Source organism: Ctenopharyngodon idella, chromosome 4 (assembly GCF_019924925.1).
Source record: "Ctenopharyngodon idella isolate HZGC_01 chromosome 4, HZGC01, whole genome shotgun sequence".
Lineage (NCBI taxonomy): Eukaryota > Metazoa > Chordata > Actinopteri > Cypriniformes > Xenocyprididae > Ctenopharyngodon > Ctenopharyngodon idella.
Genome location: NC_067223.1, coordinates 9,442,920 through 9,462,755, shown reverse-complemented (window position 1 = coordinate 9,462,755; position 19,836 = coordinate 9,442,920). Strand labels below are relative to the sequence as shown.

Here is a 19,836-nt window from a genome sequence, read left to right as displayed (position 1 = left end):
TTTTTAATGAAATCTGAGTGTTTTCTTTACCTCCTTTGACAGTCTACCACTTTCAAGCCCCACAAAAGACACCATAAAAGTAATCCATGTGACTTCAGTGGTTTAGCCTCAATTTTATGAGGTGATGCAAGTGCTTTGTTTGTGCAAAAACAACACAATTGACCACATTATTTACAATAATGTGTTTTTTTTTTTTTTTAAGCAAACAAAGCACTCACGTTGCTTCATAAAATTGAGGTTTAACCACTGAAGTCACATGGATTACTTTTATAATAAGTCACAAGACTGGTTAGTATAGGGTTAATATTAGGATGGATGTGGATGGATGGAATGAGCATTCATAAATTTACATTTAATATATTCTGATTCCACTGAGAAAAAAAAATAAATAAATAAAAAATCACAACCTCAATTTTACATTGGTCAATAAATACGTCCAGGTAAGTCTCATTATATTATTATTTTGCAATATATTGCAAAAAAGACATGAATTTACTGAGAAATAAACACTGACCCATCATGTTGTACAAACTCTGCGGTGAGAACTGTCTTGGCATCTTTTGCACAGCCTCTTTATAAATGGACAGCGCCTCCTATAGACAACAAACAAAAAAAGCCTGTAATAATGTGACAAAAAGAACCATAAAGTATGAACAACTAACAATTCATACAAGAACATCATTGAATCCATCTAAACTGGGTTATGCATGCAGATTTCAACGAATACTCAATGAACGCGCTGAGCTGCACCTCGTGCTGGCCCTGCTCATGAAGCAGTTTCCCCAGGTTGTACAAGCAGCTGGTGACAGAGCTCTTGTGGGCATGAGGGTCTTTCAGGTTCTCATCAGGGATGTCCGCACAAGTGTGGAAGGTTCGCTTGGCCTCTTCGATATTCCCCTGGGAGACCAGAATGATGCCCACGTTCAAGTATGCAGCTGTGAAAAACAGGACACAAGTAACAGACTCATTCGGTTGGTCAAAATTGTAAAATAAGTGAAACTAAAGTGCTGAACTCACAGGCCAGAGTCGGTCTGCTCCCGATGGCCAGTTTATAGTAATAGAGAGCCTCAGAGAATCGCTCGCTCTCCTGTAGCAGCAAACCACTGGATGAAATAACACACACACAGGTTTTAAGCTTGAGAAATGATACTTGAAGCAATCTGAACAGGAGTTTGTGCGAAGACAAGAATGTGACAATGAAACATTGAGGTCTCTGCTCCTTTCCAGGGTTAATGAGTGTTAGAGGTGTCTCATGCTTCCCCTTAAGCCTGCAAATCAGGACTAATGAAATCCCAGTCACACACACAAGCCCTGAGAGACAGAGAGAGATACGGCAAACACTTCCACTGCTCCTCAACCTCCCACTCTAGTTTTTTGAATGCCAAGTATGACTTTCCCCCACAAAGTATGTATTACTTTTTTTCATTTTGGAGCCATCTTTATAAGAATTAAATGCATTTTTGTATTAAAAATGAATGATATAATGGCACATTTTTTTTTATTTTATTTATTTTTTTTGTGGGTACATCTGTTAATGTCTGCTGCCCTGCAAAAGTCGTGTTCATTGGATTATGTCAGTTTCCATGGAAAACTGGCTCAGATAAAGTGCTGTATGACCTTGACAAAACCAACACCCCAAATTCTGTCCTGTGTTTTATTTTATCTTTGTCTTTGTATAGAAATAAGCAAACAAAGGGTTGACTAAACAGCTCTCCCTCTCTCGCATAATATATATATATATATATATATATATATATATATATATATATATATATATATATATATATATATATATATATATATATATATATACACACACACACACACACACACACATACATACATACATACACACACACACACATATAGCAAAAAAATATATATATTTAATTTAAAAAAAAAATTGGTTTGATATTATTTGTTTTTTATTATTATTTAATCAATGCAACAACATTCAGTTATTTTAAGTGTGGCGTAGGTGTATTAAAAAAAAAAAAAAAAAGTCAAAGTTTATTTACTCACAGGTTGTAAAGCATATCTGCCATATTGCCCCGATAATAAAGAGCATTTCTATATGCTCTCTCTGCCTCAGCCAGATATCCCTGGTTCTTCAGGACATTACCCAGGTTACCCCAAGCTGAGATAAGGAAATTTCAGTTGAGTATTTATTTTGGTCGCAACTTTCATATTATTTGTGATAATGCAGAATACAAGCTCTTTAAACCCACCTTTTGCAGGGTTTACAGCAATGCCAGACCTGTACAGCATCTCCTCGCTCTTCCAGTCTTGGTTCCTCATCACAGTCTTCAAGCTATAGAGAAGCACAAGACCTGCAGCACAGGTCAGCAGGAGCGCTCTGGAACATCTCGACCTACAGCGCATGAACATGCTCCTAAACCCGACAGTCACAAGCAGACAGAAGCCCATACTAGGGATGTAAAGCACTCGCTCAGCCACTACAAACCCCACGTAGAAGAACATGTTAGTGGCTGGGACGAAGGGCAAAACCAGCAGCCCGAGGGAAAAGACCACCACGTTCTCTGTGGCTGGGAGGGATTTTTGAGGGGTTTTGAGAGGTTTGTGATAACCGTTTCTTTTGGGAGAGTTTGAGTCCCTGTAGTGATTGTCATTGTGAATATGACTGTATCCGTTAGTTGCAGACTTTCCGTTGCTCATATATGATTTTCCATTGGTTTCACTGATTTTTGTGGACTGTAGAGGTGGGCTTCGCAGGCTAAACCATGCCAGGAGAGCAAATCCTGAGTAAAACATAACCGACTGAAGGTTCCTCCAATCACCGATGACTCTGAGCAGAGGAACGGCATCCATTGACCAATCAAAGCTGAGTTTATCAGGACAGAGAAGGAGCCAGGCATTGACAGCTGGAAGGTACAGGAATGTAAGCGCTCTGGTCAGGAAGTGAGGCGAGTCGGCTGCTGGGTTGTCTGAGTTGGAGAAGTTTGGTGGCTTGTTGCCCATCCAGTAAAATCGAGCTGCGAGCAGAATCATTCCCCAACCAACCAGCCAGGCTAAACTGACCAACAAGTTCATGTTACTCCTCTGGAAATAAAGAGAACAAAATGGATCAGTCAGTTCACATTCTTATATTACTTTTACATTCAGACTTATTTCATTTGTCCACTAACAAGGTCAACAGTGGATATACATTCATAACAAAAGATTAGTTGTTTTTTTAGTAATGAAACAGCGTCACAGCGTCATTTCCACCACATCTAAAGTTATGTATTGTGTTTAATAGCATTTTGAAATGGAAATGACATTAACATGTTTGAAATAAACACCCAACTATTCTAAGGTGTTTTAAGGCTAATTTCATAGCTAGCATTTTATGTATCATAAACAGGCCACTATAACATATTCACAGTTTTGACAATGACAAAATTTTTAACTTGATTGGAAGTGATGCAAAATACAAATAATCTGCTCACAACTGATATTTACCTTGATTTTTTCAAGCTTGCTCTTCACTGACACAGTTATCGCTTTATAGATATTAAAATGTTATGTTTATGTCTCACCATTTGTATGTTTACCATAGTTTTACATATTCAAATTCATATTTTAAGGACTGAATAGTTTACGATTGAAAGTCTGAGACAAATTACAATTGGGTCTGGGAAAAATGTATACATAAAAAGTCTGAAAAGCAGTAAAAATAAATGATGAAGGCATGTTAAAAAGTTCCTAAGACTGCTAAATGAGAAAATGTAATCAATTTTATATATATTTTTTTAAATGTGTATTTTATTTTCAAAGAAAAGAAAAGAAAAGAAATAAAAGAAGACATAAAAGTACCAGAAGAAAAAAAACAACCCTTTTGCATTTATACTGCATTCTTAACAGTACTTTGAGCGAAAGAGAGAAAAATCTTTTCTTGTATAATTGCCTCTTTGGGCACAGCATGACTATTGACAGAGTGCATTCTGGGGAAGTCGAGCTCAACGACTGGGAAATTAGATGCCACAAATATCGATTCTTTTATTTCACACACAATGGGTCAGAAACTTATAGGCTAAAGCCACGATAGATCCTCTGCTTCCACTGAGTGTGACACTTTAATCTATGGTTCACATATGGTTGAATTGAATGAGCTCTATTTCATCACCTGTTTTTGTTCCTGCTCCTTTCTACCAAACTGTAAAATCAATCTTAGATTGGAGATACAATAAAAGACCTTACAATGAAGATATATAAAAAAAATAAATAAATAAAATAAAAAAACATCAGACAAAAAGCAGTTATCCTCAATGTGATGGCAGCTTTTTTTTTTTAGAAAAATATTTTTTTCTTCTCTGCTTATAAAGTTTGTGCATATTGTCATGTTTCAGCTTAGTAACTAAAATAAAATTAATGCATAAAACACAATAAATGACCTCTGCATTTCATGCAAAATCCAGACAGGGCGTTGGAGGATGTTGATGAACTGAACTCATTACGCTGCAGTTCTTTAGGAGGACAAAGTAGGAGTTTGTTTTAGCTGCTGCTAATCACTGCACTCATAATGAAGAAGATTGTAGGTTTACAGCCTTCTCCACTGGGACACCATCCAAAATCTAATCAGAATCTTTCAGTTTTTAACATCACGAAAAAGGAAGGAGCATCATAAAATCTCGCAATCGACCTATTGCAATTTAAATAACATCAACATATAACACCTCAGACAGATCATGCATCTAAAAGTCATTACACACCAGAAACGGTATTCGAGGAAATGTGAGATCCACAGCATCATTTCACAGCTGAATTTCCTGTCACAGCATAAATGCCACCACATTAATCAAATTGTTGACTGTTTATGAGCAAATCTTCCCACATGCAGGACATTAAGACAAATGAGCCAAAATATTTTGTGTCATCGTTGAATTACCTTAAATAGACTACGAAGCACTTCGTGAAGCTTGAAATATTCATTTAACTCGCTAATCAGCGGCGTTGGGTAAAGTTACTTTTAAAAGTAATGCATTACAATATTGAATTTCTCCCTAAAAAAGTAACTAATTGTGTTACTTTTTATGGAAAGTAACGTTACGTTACTTTTGCGTTACTTTTTCTCATCTGGGCTGGGCTGTTTGTTTGTTTGTTTGTTTGTTATTTTTTAGGTAAAAGTAAAGGCCTTTTCACACCAAAAGTGAAATTAATAAGCTTTAGACTGAAGGAAATGCAAATTCATGTCTGTACAGTGGAGGGCGCAGCTCAAACAAACAAAAATCTCAGCTGTACTGCAATTCTGGATCACAGAAGAATAGGACGCAAGAAAGTTCAACACTCTTACTTAAGCAATAAAAACAAAGAAAAGAAACACAAATGTGATGTTTATCTAAAGAAGTATCAGTCAATAAATGGGAAAACAAAGTAACTTGCGTTACTTATTTGAAAAAGTAACTCCGATATTTTTTGTTGTAAATATAAAATGCGTTACTTTACTAGTTACTTAGAAAAAGTAATCTGATTACATAACTTGCGTTACTTGTAATGCGTTACCTCCAACACTGCTAATCAGTCCTAGAAATTTTTGCATTTCCCCCTAAAAGTTCACTAATCAAATTAGCAATCTTGTTTTTTTCAGAATCAAAGCCAATTCACACTACACCGACAGACGCCGACCAATGAGGACAATCACCAGATTACAGTACGCACTTCTCAGACATCCCACGACCCGACAAATACCGATTTAACATGTTCAATAAGCAAAAACAAACGCCGACCAACACCGACAGGCATAACACACTGATCCGGCAAAACCCGACAAAGTGTCCTTTGCCATCTGTCATTGCAGTGTAAACTGGCCTTAAGACAGGTTGACTGGTGTGGTGGTGTGGAGAGCCTGCGCTAAACCAGCAGCCATGTGCAACACTGCTATGCAGAAAAAGGGCAGAACGCATTCCAGACAATCACCCAGAGCTTTATCTCATCTCAGCCCGATTAGAGAGTAAATGGGATGAAAAATTGCCCTCTATCTGCATTGTGCGCTCGTATGGCCAACCTCAAAACTAATCTACAGCGTATTGTTTTAGACTCACACCGCATTCAGCTCAAATCAAAGCAATATCATATATCGGGGTGTTTGTAGCCTCTAGAATATCAATGAGGGCGCCCTATCTGTTTTCATTACCCTGATACGCATTCATTATCGCATGAACGTAAAGTCTGAGCACGTGGCATTAAATATGCAAAGTCAGTGCCTCACTGTTCAAAAACCATTTCGGAAGATCCTTTGGGATCTTTTATTGTTGACCATTCCTTCTGCATTTAATGAGGCCCCTGTGAAACACCGAAAGCCAATGAGCCGATTTTACACCACGGGAATAAGAGTAAACGAGAAAGTGCTTTGATAAAGAGAAAGAGAGGAAGTGAGGGCATGGTTTCCTTTCCTCTCTTCTCTTCCTCCTCATCCTCCTTTTTCTCCCTCTGTTTGCATTCCCATGCGCTCGTGGCCGTCTGGAGAGTTTGTAATCTCTCGCTGTCGCCCCTCTCGTGCGCCTCATGATTACCAGCAAGAAAAGCCGGAGACATGGGCAGAGAGGCCATGATAAAGAGCGCAGATGTGCCGCAGGGTTGGCATCTGTGCACAGAGTCTGGACTGGTAAGATTACTCTTGCATTATTGTCTGAAATAGGGTGGAGGAGAGCTGCAAAAATTCTCATTTATCATCATATTGATAAAAAGCGACATTTAAAGATTAGCTCTGCATATTATACCGAACAGATCATGAGTGTAAGTGGGATAATTCCCACAAAATCACTGTACAGCTAAATGGAATTAAATGTGCAGTATTACTACAGAAATGGCATTTGCCATCATGTAATACTTACCATTTGTCTGTTTAATAGGGTAATTCATCTTATAAAATACCCCTTTTATATGAAAACTTCAAGTAAAAACTATTTTCAAGGTTTGCATATCTTCCAAAAGTAATACAGTAAAGTAGCCTACCTTAAGTAATACTCAAATAAAATAAAAAGGCCGTCTCATATCATGATTATAAGCATGGCTTTTCAATTTTGCAACATTATCAGCCCTCCATGATCAAAAATAGCTTGTAATTTTATCAAATATGGCCAAATGTCCATGTTAAAACATTTAAGTAGACAGCAGAATTAATTAAATTTGATATATATATATATATATATAGAACGATTTTTAGAGCGATATCTTTATCATTATAGTTATCATCTTTGGTGTGAACGGGCCTTTATTCTCAGATTTTCCTGCATTACAAAAATACAGGTTTTCCAGAAAGGATAGGAACTCTGAGTTTCTGTTACTCAAGCTTTAATCTGAAATACATCTGGATTTATGTTAGTATATTTATAAGATTATGTTTAGCCTGTTACTGTAAGTTTCAGGACCTTGTTTCTACCACATCGATGCCCCGGTTGCATTTTCATTTGGACTTGAAACTTGTGAGATCCACATAATGAGCATCAGATCTCACCTTCAGCACCATCACTACTGCTTGCCGGAGTCGCAGACGATGCACAACACAGAGGTCATAAATGGCTGACACGGCTAGAACAGTCACTCCCTGCTCCTTCCACAGCAAAGCTGCCGCAGCAGCACCCAGACTTCCAGCCAGCCACAGCGCTGCCCGCCATACAACCCTGCTCGAGTGCGCTGCGTTGGGCCTTAGACGGCAGTATTGGGTGTAACAGAGCAGGGACAATAAAAAGCAAACCGCTGCTCCCACATCTGCTCGCCCCACCACCCCAGCTACCGCTTCAGTGTGTATGGGATGAGAGGCGAAGAGCAGTCCTGCCAGCAGGCTCCACGGTCCTCCACCCAGTAGAAGGCGACAAAATGCAGTAAATAGTGCAGTGACACAGCAGTGCAGGCCCACGTTGAACAGGTGGTAACCCCAAGGATCCAGGCCACCCAGGACATAGTTGATGCGGAAAGAGAAGGTGCAAAGGGGGCGGAAAGACTTGTGGCTGCCGCTGTGGGTGAGCAGAGTGCCCCAGAAGTCATCGTACAGAATGTTTGTCCATGGAGTGTCCGGTAGGAGGTCCTGGTTGGTTTTGATTGCTCGGCTAAAGAAGATGGAAAGAGAATAAAGAGGTAACATGAAAAATGGGTGCCATTGCATGAAAAAAATTTAGAACAACATTAACAATAAAAGCGGCATTAAATTTCTCTGCTTCATGCATATTTTTAATTGACCGACAGCCCTATTTATAACATAATTAATGGAGGATTCCACCAGACCCAGTGTCAAACATCTTTACAGTTTTGAAGACATTTTCTCACTCCATTAATCTGTCCATTTAACACATGCTTCACAAACAGTAACATGAACGATTTCTGTTATTTGACTGAATCATCACTTGGATCCCAAAATTATCAGTGGGTTCGACACATACATACATAATATACATTACTTGGATACCATATATACAAACATACATACAATTGATTCCAATATAATGTAATACTAATGCTTTAGTAAGAAATGTAAATGGTAACAATGCCTGTGATCTTGTTGTATTTCACAGTGCATTAAATAAAGCCTTCACTGTCCTGCTGTCCAGACAGTGGCAGTAGCACAATATATGCGCGTTCTTAATGTGTTCGTCCATGTTTAATGTATTCTTTTCATTCATGATTGGGAATTATGTGGGAGGGGAGCTGATTTAAATATTTAAATTACAATGATTTCCAAAGGGCAAGATTGAGACGCAAGGCCACAGAGAATTGAACACGGGCAGTTTTGCTTTCCCTCTCAGAGTACAATAGAATGAAAACTGAGGCAAAAATGGCTTTTTCTTTACCAAAAAAAAAAAAAAAAAAAGAAAAAAGAAAGAAAGTCAGCAGGGAAATCTTACAATAGCTAGAAGGAAATGATGTGGAGTGCAATAAACATCTTACAAAAAAAAATACATTAAAAAAAAAAAAATGAACAAATACCCGAGAAAAAAACAAACAAAGAATAATACTTCAATCTGTGTTTTAGTGGCAGTTCATACATCAGACCCTCAGTACAAGTGGAGCAGTTTCCTGTGACCCATATCTCTGTCTATAGAGCTCTCTGTGACTCAATGAGAAAGCCTGCACTTGTTTTCAACTCAGGAAACACAATGCTGGGAAAGTGAAGAGATCGACAGCCGCCATCACGCTATGACCCCTGCAGTGAGGTCTCAGCTTAGTACCCTGAACATCACATGCTGCATACCTCAAACGTTACTGTACATATTGTCATTATAAACATTTATATTGAGAATTTTTTAAAAGCACATACATACACACATATATATAGCGATCAGGCATAACATAATGACCACCTTCCTAATATTGTGTTGGTCCCCCTTTTGCTGCCAAAACAGCCCTGACCCATTGAGGTATGGACTCCACTGGACCCCTGAAGGTGTGCTATGGTAACTGCCATCAAGATGTTAGTAGCTGATCCTTAAAGTCCTGTAAGTTGCGAGGTGGGACCTCCATGGATCGGACTTGTTTGTTCAGCACATCCCACAGGATGCTCGATTGGATTGAGGTCTGGGGAATCTGGAGGCCAATTCAACACCTCAAACTCATTGTTGTGCTCCTCAAACCATTCCTGAACCATTTTTGCTTTGTGGCAGGGCGCATTATCCTGCTGAAAGAGGCCACAGCCACCAAGGAATACCGCTTCCATGAAAGGGTGTACATGGTCTGCAACAATGCTTAGGTAGGTGGTTCTTGTCAAAGTAACATCCATATGGATAGCAGGACCCAAGGTTTCCCAGCAGAACATTGCCCAAAGCATCACACTGCCTCCGCTGGCTTGCCCTCTTCCTATAGTGCATCCTGGTGCCATGTGTTCCCCAGGTAAGCGACACACACACACCCGGCCATCCACATGATGTAAAAGAAAGCATGATTCATCAGACCAGGCCACCTTCTTCCATTGCTCCGTGGTCCAGTTCTGATGCTCACGTGCCCACACTTGGCGCTTTCAGCGGTGGACAGGGGTCAGCATGGGCACCCTGACTGGTCTGTGTGGCTATGTAGCCCCATATGCAACAAACTGTGATGCACTGTGTATTCTGACACCTTTCTATCTGACTTCTTGAGCAATTTGTGCTACAGTAGCTCATCTGGTGAATCGGACCTTCACTCTCCACGTGCATAAATGAGCCTTGGCCGCCCATGACCCTGTCGCCGGTTCACCACTGTTCCTTCCTTGGACCACTTTTGATAGATACTGACCACTGCAGACTGGGAACACCCCACAATTTGATTAGCCATCACAATTTGGTCCTAGTCAAACTCACTCAAATCCTTACGCTTGCCCATTTTTCCTGCTTCTAACACATCAACTTTGAGGACAAAATGCTCACTTGCTGCCTAATATATCCCACACACTAACAGGTGCCGTGATGAAGAGATAATCAGTGTTATTCACTTCACCTATCAGTGGTTATAATGTTATGCCTGATCGGTGTATATACATACATACATACTTTTTTGCTTTGACAAAAGTCAACACTTTTACAAAAATATCCCTATATAACAAAAACATATCACTCTTAATATTTTCCTCGCCTATTTTAAATTTGTGGCAATGGGTCATTATTTGCCACACATTACAAGCATCTGCATTACTCTTTGTGCATTTCCACACAGTAGATTTGAAAGTTTTATAAATGGACAACAGTGTTTGCAAACAATTAATCATTATTAGCACTTATCTGGATTTATGTAGTTGCTTATGTTGTGTACATCTGTTTATAAGGTAATCTCGTTGCAACTGGGCCACAGCAAATCAGATTACTGTGAATATAGTTTGGCCCATTAAGAGCAGCTTTACTCTGAGGTCATGACTGAAGGTATTTCCAAATATGTACTGCTCTATTAAAACTATTACAAACACACTCAGAAGCAAAGATGCAATTGAAAGAGAGACAAACAAATGTACCCTGTGTGTTTAGATTTTGTGTGGTCCAATCAAATTTAGATAACCGAAGACGCTCATGGGTAGACGGCTGTGACACTGACCACTTAAGTGACTCCAAAATATTTAAGTTTTAAAGCGAGGTCTACGGCTCCACTTATCATTCCTTGTTTAGCCCAAAGATAAGCAGTGTCTTGTTGTTGCTTTAAATAATAGTAATCAGGCAGAGTTATGTATGAGGTTTATCTGTGGACCCTGAGAAGCAAAAACACTTAAGACATGGCGGCCTGTAAATTTATGTTTTCCTAAAATCCAAAAAGTGTCATTTGTGAGGGACTGGGAAAATCCAGTTGTATCTTTCAGTACCTATCCTTGCTCAGTGGCAATACACTTCACACCGCATACATTTAATGTTTTCGGCTTCCAGTGTTTATAATCTCTATAAATCACTTGTGAGTCGCCATACAAAGCCACTCAGTCACTGAGAGTTCAGAAGGTTAATGCAGTTAAATGTGAGGGCAGCTAAATGTGCAGTCATTATTCATTTCCAATGCAGCCGGTGCTATGAAAGTAATCAGATTACGCGTGTAGTTTAGGATATAAGGTGAACTTATATACTGACTGCCTATTAAAGATGCACAACATATTGTACCTATTTCTAAAATCAACTAGTCGGTGGGTTGCCAAAACAACTAAATCAGTCCTATATCATTAGACAGTTTCAGTGGAACTTGACACTGCTTTAAAATGCAACAATCATGTTGGGATGCTAAATATAAAATATAAAATAAAAAAATAATAAAAATAAAATAAAATATTACAACAACAGCAGCAGCAAAAGTTTATATTTATTAAAAAAATTAAAAAAAACAGCTACAGATTAGTGCAAACTAAGTACTGAAGAGGGTTGGAGTGGCTTTGCATCCCTGCACAGGGGAACATGGCTGTGGTGTTAATCTGATGCTAACAGGATTACAGGCAAATCATAGAGCCAAAGGATTTTATGGGCACAGCTGGGGGACAAGGTCTTAATCACTTTAAACCTGTCCCAGCAGAGATGTGTGCAAGACAAACACGAGAGATGTATGCGATCCTTGTGTTTGTGGTTTTACCAAACTCAGTAATGAAAACCAATTAGCTGGTTAACTGTCTTAGAAAATAAATTAACTACTATTGAACTAAACATGAAGCAGTAACTGTGAATACCGATGTTTTTCCAACAGAATCAAACAAATCCTATTTGAAGTCTTTACAACCACATGTTGGCAAGTATTCATAAACGTTCTATAGAAAACAATTATGGGGAAAATTGGCATCAGCTTTAAACAACACGCTCATAAATGTCACTGCATTCACAAATGATGGATTTGTTTCATTTAATTCATACTGGCAAGAGTTTCTGATCTGTTTTTGCAGAGACCAAGTGTAAAAACACCCATTAGGCCATAAAGCAAAGCATAAGATGGTATGTTTTAATATGCGATGAGCATCTCTACATCATCAATTTTTCATTCTTTGCATTCACTAAAAACCATGATTTCTTAAGGCATCCTTGATATTTCAGATTTTTATGATGGTACTTTGAACCTGCATCCACACCTCCCAACCCACATTTCAGTGGTTGATGAGACAGGGCATCAGTGTTGTGCTATGGTACACAACATCTGATACAAATCATAAACTCACAGCAGAAATTCCTGATCCTACTGATCCTTTCTCCCATATGGCTTCTGGCTATAACATCACCACCAAATCACTGTGTGCTCCACTTTTAATTAGCTTCAGTATCTCCTGTCAGCCATCTGAAATGCAACATACATTACCAGTCAAATGTTTAGGGAAAAAAAAAAATTCTTGTGATCTGAAGGCTTATGCTTAAAAAATTAGATTTGCAGGCAATATGAAGTGTCTACGTAAGAATCAAACTCCTGATTGTTTGGTCACAAATTGAAGTATGGGAATTATTTCAGAACAATAATTGTATTGTTTTGACAGACAGTGCACTACACAGTTAAAGCAAATCTTTTATCCAGCATTAATAAATTCAGTGGCACCATCCATCAATTCATGTTAAAGGCATCTACTATAGGGTCATGCAGTTAACAAAAGCCACAATGAAGTAAAGAGGCAGTGATCAAAGCCACCAGGCACTCACAGCTGGCCAGATGTTAAAGCCAACTCTGGCATGAGCGTTTAACTGGTCCAAGATCTTGATTAAGATTTTTCCCTCTTGTCTACTGGAACCCATTCATGAGGGCAAAAATGTATAACAGCCAATCAGACAACACATACTTTTTTTTTCCACCCATCAAAGATGCTGGCCAAGTGGGGTGGAGCAGGAAAACGGCAGAGTCTAGCACTGAAGGACACTTTCATCTGCTCAAAGAATACTGATTAGCTCAACAACAGCTACAGTAACAACTTAAAAGAAGTTCTACCAAACATGGTTTATTTTAAGAAAAAGTAAATGAATGAGTGAATGAGTGAGTGAATGAAGTGAGTGAGTGAGTGAGTGAGTGAGTGAGTGAGTGAGTGAGTGAGTGAGTGAGTGAGTGAGTGAGTGAGTGAGTGAGTGAGTGAAGTGAGTGAAGTGAGTGAAGTGAGTGAGTGAGTGAGTGAGTGAGTGAGTGAGTGAAGTGAGTGAGTGAGTGATCCATATACTGCATCTATTCTGCTTTTGAACGAAAAACACAGAATTCTCACATTTAAACTCAAACAGACCCAAACTGCACACAAAAGGGGAAAAAACGTGTCAGGCACTGATGGCCCTCACACAAACAGCACTGACTTACAATCATTTTAATGATCTGAACAGACCCGATTAGTATCTGTGATACTTCTCACTTTGACAATTGAACTGAGAGCTTCCTCACTACACCAGAACTGACATTGAACTCCAGTATGAGCCATCTGGGCTAATCCCAGAGCGATGTCATGCTAATGGAATAGCCATTTCACTCAGCACAAAGAAGCCTTGTTAGCTCAATGATGGATGAAGTCCATAAGAAGCCTAGTGTGGCAGAGGTAACCACAGAGAGAACTGCAGTTAAAGGAAATCAATGTCTTATAAAACCACTGTAGTCCAGTCAATCAGGCACATCGCCTGGCCATACTAGAGTATTTCACAACTTAAAAGCTCTGAAGGTCAAATAATCCAGCCTAATTAAGTAATTAAGTAGCTGTGAGCTTTTCAGCGCTGCACTCATTGTGTTCTGTCTTCCGGTTTGTATTTCCACAGCATGAAGGTAAGATCTTACGGATTTATGAATGAGCCACTCATTTTAAAATCTTCCCTGTCTACTGAAATTTATGACATTTGCGTCAAACATTTAAAATGCTCATGATAACTTTCATTTACTATACAACAAGTAAACTCCACAGAAATATACAGAGCTACCGCAAAAACAGAAGTTCAAAGACAAAATTCTAAAGATGGCTGCACACTTGTTTCTCTGACGCATAAGATCTACAGTATTTCATGCTCAGAAAACTTACCGAAACTACTACCATTAACATGAATTATATATTATGTTATATTATATTATATTTACAGCTTCTGCAAACCTGCTACTGTAAAAGCCTGAGAAAGCCCTGATTTCCTCACTTCTCATAGTCCAGACCCTGTAAAGTCTCACCGTCTGAATGCTGTAATGGATGTGGAGCTGCACATCTGGAAAAGTGTGAGCTTGAAGTGTTTCTTGGCCCTCCATTGAGGTCCTTTTAATGAAAATATATATGCAAGCCTTCTCTACATATAAAATGTGAATGGCGCACAAATGCTCTTACCAGGCAAAGAGAGTTTTCATAACATAAATGGCTTCTATAAAATCCAGTTAAAACTAGATTTATAGGGCCACCCAACAGGGTACCAATGCCTTGATCTGGACTGCATTGCATGTTCAAAACGTACATTATAGGAACATAACTAGGCAGTGAAATATTATCAACTGCATATCCTGATCCACATCTTCTGTTGTCTGGATAGGCAATAATTGAGTCTGAGGAGTTAATTAAAAGCTAATGTCTACATTGTCTGCTCAGCGGTGATAAATGACGGCCTTGATTAAATTCTGACAGTGCCTGTTTCTCCCAGCGACAAACCATGTCTGTCTACTCATTGCCTTATCGCACAAATCAAAATGTAATCTAGAAGAAACACCCCAGGGACTGATGCTAATTTGATGGTACTTTTAAGGTCTAATGATCATAGATGGGTCTACTCCATTCCCAATATATAATATAATATAATATAATATAATATAATATAATATAATATAATATAATATAATATAATATAATATAATATATGGCATTTAAAGCTGACTTAAATACAATATCAAACAAAGTAACTTCTGTAAATAAATAAACTAGACACTTTTTTTTTTTTTTTTTTTTTTTTCCATTTTTAGTTACTTTAACTAGCTGGTCCCAAGTTTTAAACAGTACCTTAAAATATATACCTTTTAGTTTTAAATTTAGTTTTAATTTAATGCTGACATTCTTACATTTAATGTCCAAATACTTTTTGAGTCCATGTTATAGTTGTTTTATCTTACTCTGGTTTAGCATCTGCATGATGCATGTCTGGTGTTATCAGCAGGAGTAAGGTAAGCTGGTAAGCTGGATGTCACAGTGACCTAAAAAGCTCCCACCTGCTAGAGTGGAAAAGACAGCTGAATGTATTCAGACTCCAGTGGGGGACGAGAGTGAAAGTGAAGTGTACAATTCCACAAATGAAGAACAGCAGGTTCTTTTGGGGCTCTTTCACTGTCTGACCGGCCCAGACTAGTCATTAAAAGACAGAAAACTCACAAGAAACAGAACAAAACAGACAATAAAGGCAAAAAGAGAAAAGCCTAGACCTATTCATCACATTCTATTCTTCATCTGTGCTCTTCATCCATTCCTCCCTGGCTTCTCTTTGTAACAGTTTTCAGGATGTTCGCTAATTGGCAAGCGACCAGCTGTGTCCCGCAACAACCTCTTCCTCTAAAAATGCCACATAAGCTAACTGAATAGTGAATGCTCACAAGGCATGTACCAAATCTGCCATGGTTTAAATTAGAGCTTGTGTACTAAAGGCTATAGCACTCATCTGCCATTTGTTTCACTATAAAATCTACAATGAGCAAGGCAAGAAAGAATGAACATAAGTTGCGTCCCAATTCAGAGGCTGCATCCTTCGAAGGCTGCATTTGAATGCCAAATGCATCACAACGAATACAATCCCAATTCAAAGGCTCCTTCGAATGTGGCCTACAAATACATCCTTCGTTTCCCAGGCTACAATGGATAGAATGAGTGGACGCTCTGCAGCCTAGGCTATCCTAAAATTCATTGCACGCCAGTGTCGACAGGATTTTTTTGAGAGAAAATGCTGGATTACACTTTCAAATGCAAGTATTGGGTTTCAACTTACTCGAATAACTAACGATACAGATGTAAAAAAAATAAAAAGATGCGATTTTATATAGTTTATATGCTTTATTATGTCCATAAATGGGTCAAGGTGAAAATAGACAAGTTGTGAACCCTGTTTTGTTTTCGGACACTTGAATATAACTTTAAAAAAAGTACAGTACAAACATTACCGTGTCAACGGTAGCGGCCACAGTTGCAGTTAATTCAGAGCATTTAATGCAGTTTATCAACCAATATGTTTGAGTTCTGAGTATTAAGAACAGACAAAACTACAAACACTTGGAATTAATCACTGTATTTTGTGAGGAAAATGAAAGGCAGCCTGTATGGTTCATTGTTGACTTCCCAAAATTCCTTGGATTTGACCAACAGTAGTTTGAAACTATGTATTTTATTATTTAAAGTGATTTTACAATTTTAGAATTAATTTTTTTTTTTTTTTTTTTTACCTTTAGAGATGCCCACTTTTCATGATCCATTCAATGCCTGATGGATAAAATCAGCTCTACATTTATCATCACATTAAACACCTGGTTTTACTTGGAAAATGTGTCACTTTATGGATGTAAAATTGGTTGCAAACTGCAAACCCACATTCACTTTGAGTTGACAAGAGTGATGGAAGATAATGACTAAAATGGGGAGGAAGACAGACAGAGCAGAGAAAGATGGAGAAAGAGAGATATTACCTACTGGCAAGACATACTGCTAGATCACAGTAATCTATTAACTCGTGCCCTGCGAATCTTTGCATTTCGAGTGGCAGAAATGTCCATTTCATCAAATACTGACAGATGTCTGAGAACAGCCATGAAAGTCATACTGAAGAGAGATTCACACACTCCAATACAGATAAACACAGCAGGCAGCAGTTTATCTAAATCCCACTCTGAAATATGGTTTCTTTCCGTTTATTGAAATCAAGCAAGGCCAGATAAAACACAAACTCCAGAACCTGATGGTGTGATGTTACCAGAGCCAGACACCGCATGAGTAATAATACTATCTGTGAGCCAGATAAGAGAAAAACAGTGTTGAGGAATGAGCAGCGGCTCCTTTTTCAGCCCATTGTTTGAAAAATATGTCTCAAATCCAATTAAAATTGGATGGAATGTAAACATTAAAGGGAACAGATCATAGAAACCTTTTCCTTGCCTCATAATTTATGAAAACTGCATTTGAAAAATAGGTCAATCAAAAAGAATCACATGATTATGATGACATCACAACCATGAGCACATTAACATATGTAAATGACCTGTGTTTTGATTGGCTGGGTGGATGTAAGTCTTAAAGTCGGCATGAAACCGAAGTTGCGATAATCTTTTCTTTCCTATTGTGATGTATATATCAGAGTGAAATGGCTTCTCAAACAAGAAAAAAAAAAAAAAAAAAAATGTAGATTTTGTCCATCAGGAATTGATTAAATCGTGGGTTGCTATTGCTGTGATTGTGAGTGACAGGTGAGTGACAGGTTGTCCCGACCAAAAAACATGTCACAAGAGAAGAGAAGACATGTCGCTGCAATAGGGAGGGAAAGATAGAAAATGGTACTAAAAACATTATATGAGAAGGTAGAAAACACCAAAACAATTATATGAGGACAAAAGCTCCTCACTATGAGAAGGTAGAAAACACCAAAACAATTATATGTGGACAAAAGCACCTCACTGTCTGTCTGACATTTCTCTTTCTCAAAAGTGTGCATGCAAACCCTCCATCCCTGTACAATAAATTAACTGTATCATCTGACCGGTAATGGCATTGCATAGCAATGAGAGGGCTGCAGACAGCGAACCTAAACAAGTCCTCATATCATTGCGATCTTTCTTTACACGGCAGGCGAAACGCTCTATGCGCCTCTTATCTAGAGGAAACACAGGAAAAGCAAACAGATTGCTTCCGGACTGGTGATGAATTACAGACCCCAAAAAGATTTGAATAGGAATGAAATATGACCTGAATGTGATTACTAATGATGCCCCATCGCTCTGAGCAGAAAAAAAAAAAAAAAAAAACACACAAAAGTAAAAGACATCACCCCCTCCCTACATATGAGGCATATTATTAAGATAATGTAGGGTGAGTGATGTAGTACAAGTGATATGTATAAAACGATAAAGTTGCAGTTCTCCCTTGGGGAAGGTTATTTGTATATGGGAAGCTTTACTTTGTTCTTATAAAATTCAAACCCTCAATTCTTCCGAGTGTCTTTTTACACAACAAAGACATCCATATCACCAACAAAATCAATATCTCTCTGAATGTATGCAATATTCTCTCCACAGTTACTTCCTAAAGAAAATACTGAGGGTCTATAATGGGAAACGCATTAATGTAGACCGCCTGGCTCAGCGCTGGAGGGGTGCAGGTGTGAGAAATACAGCAGAGGCCCCTTTAAAACCATAACATTTCCTTCCCGACTTATTTGCTTTTCTTTTTACGAAGTGAGAGGATATAAAAACATCCCCTCGAATTAGGAATTCAAAAGAGATGTGACTTTTGAAGCTGCAGTAATTACCTAGAAATACACTTGAGCTTAAGAGCGTGGAGGATTTGGCTGAATAGACCAGAGGCGATGACGGACTTTGCTGCCACGCTCTGTGACACAGCCTAATGAATCTCTATTGCACTCATAAAGCAGCTGGGCCTGTAGATGTGACATTTTAAGTAATTTAAAAATCCATCCAGGAAGGCAAAATTAGGGGCTTTCAATACGATGCAGGTAGAATTAACAGTATACGCATGAATAATGTCAAGCGCGGTAAAGTATTAGCACAGATAAAGCTGACATTAAGAAAAACTCTAGCACAGGCTTCATGAAAAATCAGCTTGATTGAGAAGAAATCTCTAAAATATGAATAAATGGTAATACATGAAGATTGTGCATGATTTTCTTGCACATAAAAAACAAAACTACTATACTGAGGAAATTCAGAACAATCTGAACCATTTTTTGATTATTATATAGATATTATAGAAGCTGACCAAAAAAAAAACAAAAAAAACTCTTGCACAAGATTTGACAAGATATTGACAAGAACTATTTATGACTAGCCATACATATATGCTTGTTTGTTTGTTTGTTGCACATGATAATTATAACTACATTACTGAGCAAATTAAAAACAATTTCAAACAACTAAAAATTACCATTAAAAACATTTTGTTTACTATTTTAAAAGGTTATGTAAGCCATTATTTACAGCGGGATCCAAAAGTCTGGGACCTCTTTGAAAATCTGGGATTCATAATCTAATTCAAACCAGGAAAATAAAGTTTTTTAGGATTTTGATGAATGTCAAACATTGCGGAGTGAATTTAATGAGAAATACATAAGATTCTGCATTATTTGTAGGTCGCTAATCATTTTGTGACATGGAGCAAAAACTGTACTAGACAAATGCAAAACAGAAGCATTTTCCCTGGTGGTCTTAGATTGTTTATCTTTGGTTCTGCCAGTAAAACAGCACAAAGCTTAAAGAGAATCAATACAAGAAACAATCAGCACTGTTTAACAAGGCTTA

General features: G+C 38.1%; 1 protein-coding gene across 2 annotated transcripts in view; it reads right to left on the bottom strand.

Moving 5' to 3' along the window:
* tmtc2a (transmembrane O-mannosyltransferase targeting cadherins 2a) overlaps window positions 1-19,836 on the bottom strand; it is a 33,890-nt gene that overhangs the window by 5,290 nt on the left and 8,764 nt on the right. The window contains exons 2-7 of one of the 2 annotated variants that reach the window (XM_051889876.1): window positions 7,457-8,048; window positions 2,229-3,060; window positions 2,023-2,137; window positions 1,018-1,103; window positions 751-935; window positions 515-593 (exon numbers count right to left, since the gene is read on the bottom strand). In XM_051889876.1, the coding sequence (XP_051745836.1) occupies window positions 515-593; window positions 751-935; window positions 1,018-1,103; window positions 2,023-2,137; window positions 2,229-3,060; window positions 7,457-8,048 (1,889 nt within the window). The remainder of the gene's footprint in view (window positions 1-514; window positions 594-750; window positions 936-1,017; window positions 1,104-2,022; window positions 2,138-2,228; window positions 3,061-7,456; window positions 8,049-19,836) is intronic. The other variant, XM_051889877.1, reaches the window with a different exon arrangement.